Genomic DNA, 15155 nt, shown 5'->3' with positions numbered 1-15155 from the left:
GCTAAATGTGTGTGAATAGGTGCTCGGGTTCGGCTCCGTCCCTTTGTAAGGTAGGGTCGTTCAAAATGTTTTGACACATTCATTGTTCTGGTGGCTGAATATCTGCTGTGCTATATAACCATGTAGGATAAATATGATACACTTAACAACATAAATTAATCTCATTGTTATCGTAGTTACTCTAGAGTTGATTTTTTGCTCTTGGTTTTGTATAATAGAAAAGATTATTTTGTTTTAAAATTCTTAGTTATATCATTTTGTTGTGAGATGCTCCATCCTTTGAATTAGAAGGCTCACGATACGAGCATCCTGCAAGATGGCTTGAGCTAGTTTCAAAACCTTTTAGGAAGTTCAATTTCATATTAAAGATGTTTCAAACATCTTGTATTAAGGATGTTTTGTTTTGTATTAATACTTATTTTGTATTAAGGATGATACCTCAAAGAATTTATGTAAAGTGTTGTTTACGACTTTAAAAGGCTTCTGAAATGAATAGATAAAATAGATGGGCAGAGTCGTCATGGTAAACTTAAGAATTATTCCTGCATTATTTCCACCCAAGTTTACAGAGTGGATACTTTCCATCTCTACCCCTTAGAGCCTAGATTCCTTCTCTGCTTGATGGAATGTTGTTATAACATAGGCTGTACTGGATTGAGGACATCATACTGAATCTGAAAAAATGTATAGAATGAAAAGCTGGATTTTGCAATAAAGCAAGTTGATTGCACATCCCCGTTTTGTGTCAGTTGATGCCTACTCAACCTTCACGGTTTGAGTTTTACTAGCTACCAGTTTTATAAGCCTAGGTGAATCCCTTGAAATGATCAATTGGAAAATTATCCATGTGCTTTTGTTACCTAGAGAGCAGAGACTGACATATGTGTAACCTTATTTTAAAGTTGCTCGTACCTCTTTCAGGTCTAATTTCCAGTGTTCCTGATTTTCTGGAAATTATCAAACAGTTTGGATACCTTTCTATTGTGTGATTTTTCTGTCACTCTCTCTTTCAATTTGAAGCAGTACTTTAAAAACCCACATAAATTCCATTTTTACTCATCCTTGACTTTTTATATTCGTCATTTTCCATGATTTTTCTTCCCTCTGGAAGTAGCCTTTATTGCTCATTGATTACACCTAAAGGGAAAGATTTGGGTGAGATTCCTGAGGAAAGTGCCCAGCTCTAACCCTGCAGCTGTTGTAGATTTGACTGTCCAGCTGAAAAGCTGTCTGAAAATGAAAATTCCACACACACATGCAAATTTGGAAATATGATCATATTTGCTCATGGTCCAAGAAATCGAGACAGGATATAGGAAAGTCTGCCTTGTGGCTCATGGAGTATGAGTGGATGGTGATGGTGGTGGTGGCTGGCAAGTGTGGGGCAGGTGTGGAGCTAAGTACCAGAAGTGGAATACATCATCAAATCCTCAAAGCAGTCCAGGGGGGTAGGGAATATTATTGTTACGTTCATTTTGCAGTTGGGGAAACAGAGGCACAGTCTTTGCCCAAGGTCCCCGAGTGGAGGTGGACATTCACATAGTCTACTACCCATAGGGAGCTTGCAGGAGTCGAAACTCTTTGTCTCCATCCTTGAACTTCTCTCTCTCTACCTCCTGCTCATTGCTTTCTGAACTCCAAATCTTCCCACCAAAATCTTTCCCTTCGCCTTCCTGATCTCTTTGAATTCCTCCAGACTGGAATGGCCAGAGCTCCTTGAACTCCAGTAGACACCATTGGAGGAGTGAGTTTCCATCCCCTCCTTTCTTCCTACCCTCCTTCCACTTTTCTCCCAGGTCCCTCACCTCGTTATCCCTCCTCTTTTCCTATTCTTCCTCTTCCCCCTCCTCCTATAAAGGGAATAAGAAAAAAGGAAAAAAAAATGTATCTAACAGTTAGTAAGAATTTCCCACTACGCTATACGTCAACGGTCTGCCTCATTTCTCATTCCCTGAGGAATGATAAAGTGAGCCAAGGAGATTCTGCCCTTTTTTTTTTTTCTAGAAAACACTGTGCTTTTAGAAGCTTCAGATTGATATTTGTAAAAAAAAAAGGTAATGAACTAAAAGTCAGAACACCATAGTTTTCATCCTGTGTCTGTTGATTGAATTGCTTCATGAGCAAGTTTTAGTCTCTCTAAATTTTACCTTTCTTAACTATAAAAAAAACGGAATCTAGATTATCTATTACTTTTGGGCCTCTGAGTGATTACCATCTCTCCAGTATCATAGAGAGTCTGGAACACAACTTCCACTAGGAACTAGATGGGGTCACTGTTTACCACTTTTATTATTTTATCCCAAAGCCTAAGGAAGTTATTACTATGAATTTAGGTTTCTTTGGTAATTATTTCACCATTACTTGGATGTTCTTTGTGTGCCAGGCACTGTTCTAGGCTGTAGGGATACTCTAGGGCACACGACACAGGTTCCGTGAAACTGCTTTCATGAAACTTACATTTTAGTCAGGGAGACAGACAACACAGGAGTAATTTTAAAAACGTAATTTCAGAAGTGATAGCAGAATAGATTAAATAAAGCAGCACGATGTCATAGAGAGGGGCATGCATGACACCGGGGTTGTGAAAGGGGTCGGGGGAATGACCTGGAGCTCGTCAAAGAAGGCCTCTCTGAAGAAGTGACATGAGAGCTGATGAGAATAAGCCAGTCCCCCCCAAGTGCCGGGGGGTTTTACGTGCTGTCACACGAGAGCATTCAGTGTCCTTATTATTTAGTTAAGAAAATCAACAACACGGTATCTCTAATTGCTTCGGAATTGTGTCTCTTGTCATCCACAGATATGTAAATAGACTGATTTCCAGGCGAAACAGAAACATTTGGTGACCGCAAGAGCCATTTATTATGAATATTCTAACACCTTGACCATTATTCCTGTTTTATCAGGAGACAAGTCAGCCATGTAAAATGAAGACAGTTGTTCTTTCCTGATGGCAGCTAGTTAATTATTGGCAGGCATTCTGGCTTTGGAAACAGAAGGTGGCGTGTAGGGAAGTGCAGTATTGTAATGGAACAGATAGGTCAATAAGGGTTCCATGTCACTTGCAAGAAGATTACATTTGATTTCCCTAGACTTTGATTGACTGCCTCATAATTGGTAACAAAAACCTGCATGCTGTTTGTGAAGGTGCTGGGTTAGCACGTCCTAGTTTCTTTGCAACTAGCAGTTCTCGCTTGAGAAACCGTGATATCACCGCAGAAAAGCACATTCTGAAAGTCTCAAAATCATGCCTACTAAGGCACATCAATATGATAGAAACTATTTGGTTTCACATACTTTTAAATAGTTTTTGGCATTTTTCTTATTTTGCTATAGGATGCAAAACTCTACCCATTTCTTTCTGTAGCTAGGTTTTACTTTAATGATCATGTGACTTTACACCCTCCATTGTAAGCTTTTGCCTGCAATTAATTGTGATTCTCTCCTTTACTACTGATAAGCTTCTTTAAACAAAATTTCTTTAAAAGGAGAAAATTCTCCGGGCTACTGTTGTCAATCCTGGAGTTCAGCCGGCGTTCAGGGCACATAGCCCAGTCTTCTGCAGCTGTGGGGCTGCAGCGGGGTGTGAGTTGTTTGAGACTCAGAAATTGATCAGTTTTACCAACACACTTGACTTCTTGGACTATTACCTTTGTTGAAAAACTGGCTGGAACGAGAGTCGGGAATCCTGTTCGCAGCATTCCAAATCTGGCTGTGATGTCCCACCCCCGAGCACCTGTACAGACTCACCGGGAGCCTGCAGGGCTTAAACACGCCTACCCTGAGTCGCATTTGCACCTCTCCTGACCACTCACAGTGTGTCTGCCGCCGATATGTCTTCCTTGGTGTGACAAAACTCACCGAGACATGTGAAAAGTCATGCTGGTGGGAATGTTTGTAATCACTGTTAACAAACAAGGTCCTGATTGCCAATATTACCATCTGTTCCAGCGAGTTCCACATATTACCCTGTATGTGGGCTCTGTTAAACAGATTTCTGTACTGCTCAAGGTCACCCTTGATTCACGTCACCAGCCTTTGCAGATGGGTTAAATGGGAACCTCCACACTGCAGCAAGGATCAAATTCTGAGAAGTACCAAATAGTGTCATCTGATGACACAACCCAAATAGGCAGAGTCAACGATGTCTGCAAAGACAGAATATAGACATCCCATGATGCATGAAATGGATATATCCCTAAGGAGTTGTCTAAAGTGCAAGATTTTATTTATTAAACTCCATATCAAAATTAGTTCACTAAATAATTAGAGAGCCATCGGGGGTGGGGAGGAAGTAAACTGATTTCAAGAACAGCTGGAAATGATGCAAGGGGAGACCCCAACTTTGTTGGGTCCTATCCCTTCTTGCAAACTTACCATTGAGCTGAGTTCTTTCTCCTCGGCCCTTCTCGACACCTGCAGAGGTCTGTCTTCTTCATCACTCCCCTTGAGCTGATTCATTCAAGTCAATTAAAATATATTGATCTTCTCAGCACTGGGGAAATAAATAAGACTTGTGCACTGCCTCTAAGAAGTAAGCACCAGGTGTAGACATACCAGAGAGGAGGGAGTGATTAACAAGGAGGGGCAGTGCTGGTCACAGATGACTTGGCAGAGGAAGGGGCTGTTGAGGGGGTTTTGAAGGTGAGCTGGAGTTCCTCAGGCAGAGGTGGGAGTGGGAGAGGGAGGGAAGAACGTTTTGGGCAAAGGGAACATTAGTGCAAAGACACACAGACATGAAATAGCATAGTGTTTTCAGTGAGCCATGGATAGACACTCTTTGTGTAATGGAATGTTTCCTTAGCAGTGTTCTTAGTGTCTGTGCTGTAAGGGCTTTTTCATTGTGGGCTTGGGGACTTACATGAAAAACTTTGTGCTGAATTCCTTTCCATAACAAGTGCTATAAAATAATACTTCGAGATTGTTGCTATTCTTTGACTGTGAACATTTGTTCTAAAACATTATTTTTTTAAACAAAAAGAGAAGAAATATATGTATATTTAGCAAACAAATGCTCTGAGCTCATGTAAAAAAGAGACCTAACGCAGTTTTGGGGTCAGGATAGCTTCCCTGAGGAAGACGCATTTGTGCCAAACTTTGCGAGATGAATGGGAAGTGTCTGGGGGGAGAGTATGTCAGGTAGCAGGGCTGGCGTATGGGAATAACCTGAGGTAAGACAGAGCCTGGCATACTGCAGGCTGCCAGAAAGGCAGAGAGCACAGAGCAGCAGGGAGCAGTGGGAGAGCGCCTGGGCTGGTGAGGCAGGCAGGGTCTGCTCATGCAGGGCCTTGGAGGCCATGTGAGAAATTTGGGGCTTCATGCTGACCAATGGGAAACCATGCAAGTTCCAAGTCGGGAGCAATACGATTATATCTATTATTTCAAAAGATCACTTAAGATGTAAGGTGGAGAAGGGATTAGAGCGAGAGAGGAGAGACCTGTTAGGAGAGTGTGTATATCAATCAAGAGAGGATGTTGGCATGGATTCGGTGGGAGAGATGGAGATGGAGAAAAGAGAGAGCCTTGAGAGATGTGGAGGAGGAGAACAGTCAGGACTTGGTAATAGAATGGATCCACATGACAGTCAAACCACTTCATTTACATATCTCAAGTGATATAAACAGATGTTTTTATCCACTTCCATATTTGGTTTTTAGTTAGTTTTTTTTTCAGTTTACACTTTAAACTTGTACTTGATTAAAGCCCAACTGGATGGAGACTAATGATAGTAAATATCAGAAAATATTTTCAGATTATTGTGATGACATATGGCCCTATAATTTTGGATTTTGTAACAAAACAGTTTGACTTCTGTCCCATTCATTTGGATAATGCTATACTATCTAGGAAACTGAAATGTGTTTTTAAAATATGACAGGCTTCAGCTTGTGTATGTATTAGACATAGGGAAAAATAAAACAGAATGTCTTGGGTTTGAAAGACACAAAATTAATGCAATTCTTTTTTTAAAAAAGTACAGATTCTGCACTCTATTTCTATCAGTGAAATTAGTTTTTTTGGTAAGAATAATAGCTTGCTTTTTTTCCACCATAATAATTTAGTCTGTTATGCTTTTTACACTTAAATAGAGCTGCAGGTAGCAAATTGTGGGCACATACGTACATATAATGCAATTTGTTCTCTCAGCTGTGTGTGTAGGATTTGTCTTCCCATGCTGGCAGCTATGTTCAATTTAGTAAGAGCTATATTCCACCATGTACTAGAATCTCTGGTTTTTTAAACAGCTAGGTTTTTATGTACTTCCCTTTACTGCCTCCATAACAAGCAAAGAAAAAAGCAGAAAGTAGAGATATAAATGAACCAAGGCAAACTTTGCTTTTGTACAGGAGAAGGGAGGAAGCAGAAAGGCTGAGAGCAGAGGCACACCTAAGGAAAATTCCTGTGTCTCCATGACCCAAGTTTTTCTATAAACAAGAGAAACTAAAATGATGGAGTGTGATCCTATGTACTCTCTTAAATTTTCCGAAAACCCCAAAGACAAAGCCTTTGAGAATTTACTGGTATACATTTACCTAAAATTCTTCTGGCTTCCGTCATGGTACCACTGAAATACCTCCATTGTGTGCTCTTTCTTCACTCTCCAAGACGTTTTAAAAAGCAACCATTGTCAAAGGAAAAACCACTAAGAGACAAGGGAATCGTGCATTTTAGCCAAGGCATGTTCATAATGATTAAAAACTACAAAGTATTGGGTTTAAGGGACTGATTGCATTAAGTGCTAGAAAAATAAGTCAAAGGAAAAAAATGATTTTTGGAAAGGTTTAAGTATATATTGATTAATTACTGTATATGCACAATTTAAAATTCTTGCTGGCAATTTAAAAAAAATTTCACTGTTTCAATTGTAAGTAAAAATATGTGAAGTTTCTGATAAACTAACATAGTAGGGCCTCTAAATTTTCCCTTATTCATAAAATCAAATGAGCACCATGTCAATTAATAAAAGAAGAGAGAATTAAAAGTGAAAGTTATCTTGAGCGTTTATTTTATCTCCTAGGAAAGGAAATTAAATGCTGGCCCTCAGGGTATCATAGTGAGATTCAGGGCCTTCCTCCCAATATTTTTACAGGAAGAAATTTTGGTTACATGGTGTCTAACCAAATTTTAGTTTTAAGGGTTGCATCCCCCGAGAAAGAGTGGGAGATACCACAAGAAGGGTTAAACATACACCAAGGACTGGACTATGGGAGAAATGGAAGTAGGTGCTGATTTTGCCTTGGTATCAGTATAGTGTGTGTTCTGGACGGATTTATATAAGCCAGGGGTAGGAGGTGCCCTCAGGGTTAACACCAGTGGAGCCCTTCATTCTCCGGAGCTGCCACCTCTAGTCATTTCATTCCTGCCCAATCGCTGCTGTCCAGTCTCCTTCAGAGCTGGTTTGGGCCTGCATCACAGCTTCCTTTCACCTAGAGTACCAGCCTCCTCATGGAGATTTTACTTGTATTCTGCTCTCAGATGGACAATTGTACTAACTTCTACTCTTGAGGTTGTCAGTTCTCCTTCACAATTAGCAAATCTAAGTAACAGTACCAACTTAAATTTAATTCATCAGAATACAAGGTAATGGGCTAAATTACATAGCCTGACTTGTTTTTTTTAATTTTGATTATTAATATGCTCCTAAGTGAAAAGATAAACATATTGATATTATTGGAGTCTCAAGTATGTTTTTATTGTCTTGATTGCCTCTGTTACCAGGATGATCTAAATCACTTTTTCGTACATAATTTGGGGTCTTCCTTTAAAACCAGGATGCTCTATATATCTTATTGCTTGGAACATCTCTTATTTGAAGCAGTTCCAAACATTGCAGAACATAATTAAATCGTCTTCCGCTCGTTAAAATGATCTCTTTTTTGTTATTACTGTTTTATGAGCTTTTTAAGTGATTACAAAGCAAGGACTATAGAAAATATGGTGCTCTTAAAAGGAGATTTAGGCTTCCTAATTGTGAGAAAATGTAAATATATAATGGATGACTGTAGTCTTTTTACACTAGAAATAGGAAATTTAACAACTGGATATGCCTACGTTACTGAAATTATCTATTTATGTCAATATCTTGACTTTGATCCTTGATGTTTAATTTGCAAAAGCAACATTCCCCTCCCAAATGATTTGCTGCCTTCAAACGTGTTAACCTCTGCCTACAATTAACAACCTAATTTGAAGCAAAAGAAGAAGGAGGAGGAGGAGGAGGAGGAGACAGACTAAAGAATTTTAACTTAATCAAGAGTTCCGATGCTCACTCGTTCCTCCTATTAAAAGCTTTGTTTTCCTACTGGCTAGCAGTATTTTAATAGACTTTCTTTGAATAGAATTTCCTGGTCTTATAAGTATCACAGCGTTAAAAATGAACAGCTATGGTAGAGTTTCTAGGAAGTAGTCATACGTTTTTCTATAGCCAAAGGCTGTAGAAGTAGGAAAAGGATTATTTAAATTCATTCATACCTGACATTTTCCCAGACTCCATTTAAATCACTAGTGCCTCAATTCTGGGTTCATCACATTGCAAATTAATTTCTTTCTAAAATAGTATTTATGTATTCATTTGTTTTATCAGCTTAGCTGTATGCTCCAAAGATCAATTCTCGAACTCAAATGAATGACATCTGTTTCTCTTTCATTTGCCCAGTGCCGTTGCCGAAGCTGATGGTATTGATCCATTAATAAACATCCTGTCCAGTAAACGAGATGGAGCCATTGCCAACGCGGCCACAGTATTAACAAACATGGCAATGCAGGAGCCACTACGTGTGAACATACAGAGACAGGACGTCATGCAGGCCCTCATCGGCCCGCTGCATTCCGCCAACACGGTTGTGCAGAGCAAAGCTGCTCTCACTGTGGCTGCAACTGCGTGTGATGTTGAGGCCCGGACAGAGGTGAGAGTTTTAGTAACATTTGTTCTCTCATTTTTCTGGTCCATACCATATTGGTGGATTAATTGGAAACTTTTCAAGTATTTGAACCCACCCATCATTTAAGTCCTTCAGAATTGGTGCAATACTTTGGAAAATAAATTGGCATTGTCTAGCAAAAAAGATGAGCGTACCCTATAATCCGGTAATTCTGTTTTCTAAGTATGTGCCTAAGACAATCTCTTACCTCTGTGCACCAGGAAGTATTGTTTATAATATCTAAACACTGGAAACAATCCAATTGTCCAATTGCTAAGAGAATGAATAAATAAATTTGTGGTATATTCATAAAATGGAATTTCACATCACTAAAAATGAATGAACAGCAGCTACAGACATTCACAGAGATGAATCTCAACAAGCATAATGCTGAGCAAAATCAAGTTGCAGAAGAATACATACATATGATTCTATTTGTATAACATTCAAAAATATGCAAAGCTAAGCAATATGTTGTTTAGGCATACATACATGTAAGTTAAAACTATAAAGAGAAGTGGGAGAATGATTAACCCCAAATTCAAGAAAGTGGTTGCTTCTTGGGGGAATGAGGGGATGGATGTGATTGAGAGGAGCACACAGGGGTTCAAGGTCATTGAAATGTGCTATTTCTTAAGCTGAGTGGTAGACAAATGGGTGTGCCTTTTACTATGATGCTTTAAACTATACATATGGGTTACATGTACTCTTGTGTTTCTCTTATGGTTCAAAATTTTAAAACATAGAATTGCATTTTTTACAAGTCCATCATATATAAGTGTGTTTGGTTCTATTCATAAATGTAAACCTACAGACACCCCTTTTTTCCTGTTTTTCTCATATTTACTTGTCATGTGGCACTCATTCAAACAGCCTAGGACTTTGTTCCTCTCTCACCAATATAAATAACAATAGCTAATATTTATGGAGCACTCACTACGCACCAGGCACTGTGCTAAGTGCTCTATGTGCATCTAAGCCTCACTTGAAAGAGGTATGTTGGTAATCCCCATTTTACAGATGAGGAAAATGAAGCTTAAAGATATAATGTTCTCAAAGCAGAGTGGTAAATTGGTAGATTGGGAATATGAGAACACATCTTTCTGAGTCCAGAGCCCATGCTCTCACACTATGCTATCTGCTCAGACAACTAACAAATCTTTTCTCTTCTGTCTCTTAGATATCTATTCTATCCCCCTTCTGTGTTCCTATTGACTCAGTTCATTTGTATTCATCCGTTAAGGTAGTAAGATGGTCACCAAATATTTATTTATCAACCACTATGTGCCAGGCACTGTGGTAGGTGTTGACAACACAGTAGTCAACAAAGATGTCTTGGTCACACCTCCATGCAGCTTGCAGAGTGGTCCATCTATTTCCTGGAATATTGCAGCTGACTCTTCACTGCTGTCCCTCCCCCTACCACCTCCTAGTCCCCACACTGCCTCCAGACTGATCTTTCAAATAGATGACCCTCATCACATCATTGCATCCCAGTGCCATTGCCCATGGTAACAGTTAAGCCACTCAGTGTGATACGCAAGGGCTCTCGATGATCTGCATCTACCTGCCTAAGCCTGAAGTCTCTTCCCAGGAGTAACTCTACACTCCAGAATTGTCTGTAATTCTGTCAGTATGCTCTGTTCTCTTATTCATACCTCTTTGATTTCTCTGCTTGGGAAGCTAGTCTCACTCTTGTCCGCCTGATAACATCCTGTTTCTCCTTCAAACCCCAGCCCAGCCATCCTGTCCTCCATGAGGCCTGTCCTCAATCCTCAAACTCGGGTGTGTCCTCCTCCACGTTCCCGTCACACCCATGCATACCTCCCTTGTCCTCCGTCTTGCTTTCTATGGTTCTTGTATGAAAGACTAGAAGCTCCCGAGGCTTTAGGGAAGGGAACTGAGGTTTTTCTTCCCTGTGTCCATGTTATTAATATATACCTGGCACATAGTGTATGCTTAATAAATAGTTGTTAAATGAATGAGTAAATGACTGAATGGAGGAATGAATGGAGGCATTAATAAATGTATTAGATCTTTGCCAAAAGAACACATGGAGTTAGATTACTATCTTGTATTATACTTAGAAATAAAGATGTTCAAAAATTTGGCTTGCTAAGCATAAGATGATTCAACAAAACTTTTCTAAGCTGTCCAAGTTATGTATGCTGACGTGTAATCCCTGCCAGAGTCCCTGTGTTTCAGAAGAAAATGATTGAGAGTGGATCGTATCCCACAGGGCTCTTGTCCTCAGTTACTGCACATAGAGACTGGTGGAATATTCTTTTTGTCCTCCAGGCTCAGATAATACAGTATTGCATTTCAGACAGTGAGACAAGAGCTCTGCCAAATCTTTTTTTTTTTTCTGGTTGGAATAGTTTTATACATGAGTAGTTTCTTTCAATAACTTAATTAATGTAGTTCTGGCCAATTCTCGTTCTGTTTCTTCTCTTTTTCACTCCTGGAGAGATGAAGAGAAGACACTGTGCAGCGATAACAAAAACAGGTCTCTTTCTAGGGAATTGCTTCGGTGTTGCTTTGGCCACACTGCTGACTTGGTGGCAGTGTCCAGTGACATGGGTGGCACTTGCTTGCATCGGTTCCTGCTGCCCAGCCTTGGGGACTCTATTAGTTTCCTATTGCTGCAGTGACAGATTACCACAACTTAGTGGCTTAAAGCAATACAAACCTATTATATTATAGTTCAGGAGGTCAGAAGTCTGAAAAAGGGTCTTATGGGTTGAAATCAAGGTGTCCGCAGAGCTATGGTCCTTCTGGAGACTGTAGGGGAAAATCTGTTTTCCGGCCCTTTCTAAATTTTACCATCCGCCTGCATTCCTTGGCTGTGGCCCCTCCTCCATCTTCAAAGCATATCACTCCAGTCTCTGCTTCCACACGTCTCCTTTCTCTGCTCTGGGTGCTCTCATCTCCCTCTTATAAGGACCCTTGTGATTAAATTGAACCCACCTGATAATCCAGGACAATCTCCCCATCTCAAAATCCTTAATCACATCTGCAAAATCCCTTCCAGGGACAAGGACGTCTCTGGGGGACCATTATGCTGTCGATCACAGGGCCAGATGAACATTCATGTTGAGGAGCAGAGTGGATGAACACGGGACGTCCCCCTTGTAGGCAGTGAGAGGATGGGCTCTTTGTCCGGTCCCTGCCCTGTGTAAAATCGTGATGACTTCTGTCAGTTACTTTACTGTGGCCTCTTCTTGACCTTGAACAGAAAACTGGGCTCCTGTCTGTAAGGTTTTGCAATAGATTGTTTTCCCTGAATTTAATAAATCTACATATGGACACATCCTAAAATGTTTTTACATAGCTAAAACCTTTTAACAATCAAATAATGAGATTTTTTTAATCATAAATGTTTATATTCTGTACTCTTAAATGTGTAAATTTTTGTTTCGACTTTTAGTTAAAAAATTCAGGTGGACTGGAGCCCCTCGTAGAGCTTCTGTGCTCCAAGAATGACGAAGTGAGAAAGCACTCCAGCTGGGCTCTAATGGTCTGTGCCAGTGATGAGCTGATGGCCACTGAGTTATGCAGGCTCGGGTGAGTGGAGCTGGCTCAAGTTTCTGGCTCAAATGAAGAGCAGAAGATGAAGAACCACACTCCTCGGGCCCAAAGAAGGTCAAGCAGAGTCTACATTCCCACTCTCAGGCTGCAGAGTGCTCAGGAGCTCTGCATGTCCGAGCACGGGCCTTACCTCTGAAGGGACTGCCCAGTGGAAACTGGGTTCTTCCCTGTTCCTCCCACCTAGAGATCTCCCTCACCACCTTTACAGAATCATCTTCCACTGTTTCGTCTTGATAATGCTTCTCTTTCACTTTCCTCTGCTATTGCTAAACACAACCTGTTTGTCTCTCAACTTTCAAAGCTAAGATAAAATGGCAGAGCCATGAGTACCATCTCCATTTTCTTCCCTCCCCGACCCAAACCTTTTCATCAGAATTATGCATTTAACCAACCTCGCCAAATCAGTTCTCCTTACCAATAGCAGATGAGTTAGATATCAGCAACTAGGGTTTTAAGGTTCCACAGACAGGTTTGCCCTATTTCTAACCATTTTTATTCTTTGTATATATTGCCTGGTTAGCTGAAAAAGTTGGAGTCCAATACTAATTTTGCTTTAAATGAAGAACTTTTTTTTCTGAGTGTCCTCTTCAACTGTTTGAATATGAGTTACTACGTGGCGTATATGTTCTCAAAAGGGACTGATTTTTCTTCATAATTTTGTCAGTATTACTTTATATCAAAGGGTGGGATGGCTTTAACCTGTCCATCTCAGTCCTTCATTCACGATCTTAGATAGGTATATAAATGGGAACTTAATGTTGGATTGCTTGTATAAAGCAAATAATGCTTTTTGCTTTTATTGACAGGGCTTTAGATATCCTTCAAGAAATTAATCTATCAGTAAGTCGAAAAAATAAATTCAGTGAGGCAGCTTATAACAAATTGCTCAACAACCACCTGTCTCTGAAATATAGCCAGACTGGCTATTTGTCATCAAGTAACATAATTAGCGATGGATTCTATGATTATGGTCGGGTAAGTGGAAGCACTAATTTGTCTTTTAGTATGTATGATAATTTCTTCTTTAGTCATGATGCCATTACATTGCAGTTTTATAACCACCTAACAGAATTTACCACCTAACAGAATTTATATTTTTATAGACAGAAACTTGGGAATCAGAACTTCATCCTTAACTTTGGCTGTACGAGTTTGCATTTGTGTACAGCTTTAATTAGAATATGATTACTTGTATTTAAATAAGCTTGCTGATGCTAGTCTCAAGTTTCAGAGAAGATACAATAGAAGGAGCATTTTCATTTTGGGGTTTCTATTACTTCTAGGGCTCAATGGTAGTGATAAGGATTGAAGCATGGGGTTTTCATTTTATTAATTATAATGTAATTGAAATTAACCAAATTGTAATACTGGATTTTAAAATGTAATGTAGAAGAAAATTATTTTACTTATCTGCATTTCTGATTGTGATTTTAAAAATAATATACAATTCAGTGTCAGTGCCGAGAGAAATGGGAAACTGAAAATTGGAATCTTGAGGGCTTTTGGAAATGCTGCTTAAGTCAGCATTTTCTACTTCTTCTGGAAACCAAAAGCAACAAGGAGAATGGGGAAAGTTTCAAAAACCCACCAATCTCATTGTAGGAAAGACTGGGAAACAGATATGATCTACAGACTTCAAAAAATTGTAGTTACTAACAGTCCCTGAGATCAAGCAGAAGCTGTGCTGGAGGAAGAATAAAAAGGAAAAGAAAAAAGCACAGAGAGGGACAAGAGAGTTAGCAGTGGCAGATCTCAGAAGGCACCATCAAAAATAGATACCTCCTGGGGCTGGCCTGGTGGCACAGTGGTTAAGTTCACACACTCTGCTTCAGTGGCTTGGGGCCCGCAGGCTCAGATCCCGGGTGTGGACCTACACACCACTGGTCAAGCCATGATGTGGCAGCGTCCCACATGCAAAAAGTAGAGGAAGATGGGCACAGATGTTAGCTCAGGGACCATCTTCCTCAAGCAAAAAGAGGAGGATTGGCAACAGATGTTAGCCCAGGGCCAATCTTCCTCACCAAAATATATATATATATATACACTTTCTGAGGTGATGGAGGAACTCAGAAGTGCAAAAGCTGTATGCTCTGTTTGCCAACTGGGTGCGTTCGTTGAGGAATGGGGATGAGTAAGGCTGGCAGCAGAAGTCATCTTGGACCAATTTGGCTCCAAGAAGCAGAGGAGACAGGCTATGAAAGAATCTCACAGCTGAGCCATATTTGCAGGAAATACTATCATAGTAAGAAAATCACAGACATTTTGAATAGTGAAAAACAGCGAGCCTACAGCTTTACCTCTTCCTTCTGCTTCCCCCAGCCACCACCGCCATACCCTCCATCACACATGCACGAACCACTGAGAAGTTGCTGCTCTAAGAAAGCCCATCTCCTCAATGAAGACTAATTTTTAAAAAGCTGGCACAGGGGCCAGTGCAGTGGCGTAGCAATTAAGTTCGTGCACTCTGCTTCGGCTGTCCGGGTTTCACAGGTTTGGATCCTGGGCATGGACCAACACACCGCTCATCAAGCCGTGCTGTGGTGGTGTCCCACATACAAAATAGAGAAAGATTGGCATAGATGCTAGCTCAGGGACAATCTTCCTCACCAAAAATAAAAAAATAAAAGCAAATGCTGGCACAACATTATT

At 40.2% G+C, this 15155-nt stretch overlaps 1 protein-coding gene across 3 annotated transcripts in view; it reads left to right on the top strand.

Moving 5' to 3' along the window:
- ARMC3 (armadillo repeat containing 3) overlaps nt 1-15155 on the top strand; it is a 100210-nt gene that overhangs the window by 58557 nt on the left and 26498 nt on the right. For all 3 annotated transcript variants that reach the window (XR_015549342.1, XM_004425299.3, XM_087420751.1), the window contains exons 11-13: nt 8654-8903; nt 12346-12482; nt 13313-13481. Coding sequence is in view for 2 of the 3 variants with exons in the window: in XM_004425299.3 (XP_004425356.3) it covers nt 8654-8903; nt 12346-12482; nt 13313-13481 (556 nt within the window). In the remaining variant the exon portion in view is untranslated. The remainder of the gene's footprint in view (nt 1-8653; nt 8904-12345; nt 12483-13312; nt 13482-15155) is intronic.

This window comes from Ceratotherium simum, chromosome 32, assembly GCF_057802395.1.
Source record: "Ceratotherium simum simum isolate JZ-2026a chromosome 32, ASM5780239v1, whole genome shotgun sequence".
NCBI classification, from domain to species: domain Eukaryota; kingdom Metazoa; phylum Chordata; class Mammalia; order Perissodactyla; family Rhinocerotidae; genus Ceratotherium; species Ceratotherium simum.
Note: the sequence above shows the minus strand (reverse complement) of the source record. Positions and strands in the feature narration are given on the sequence as shown.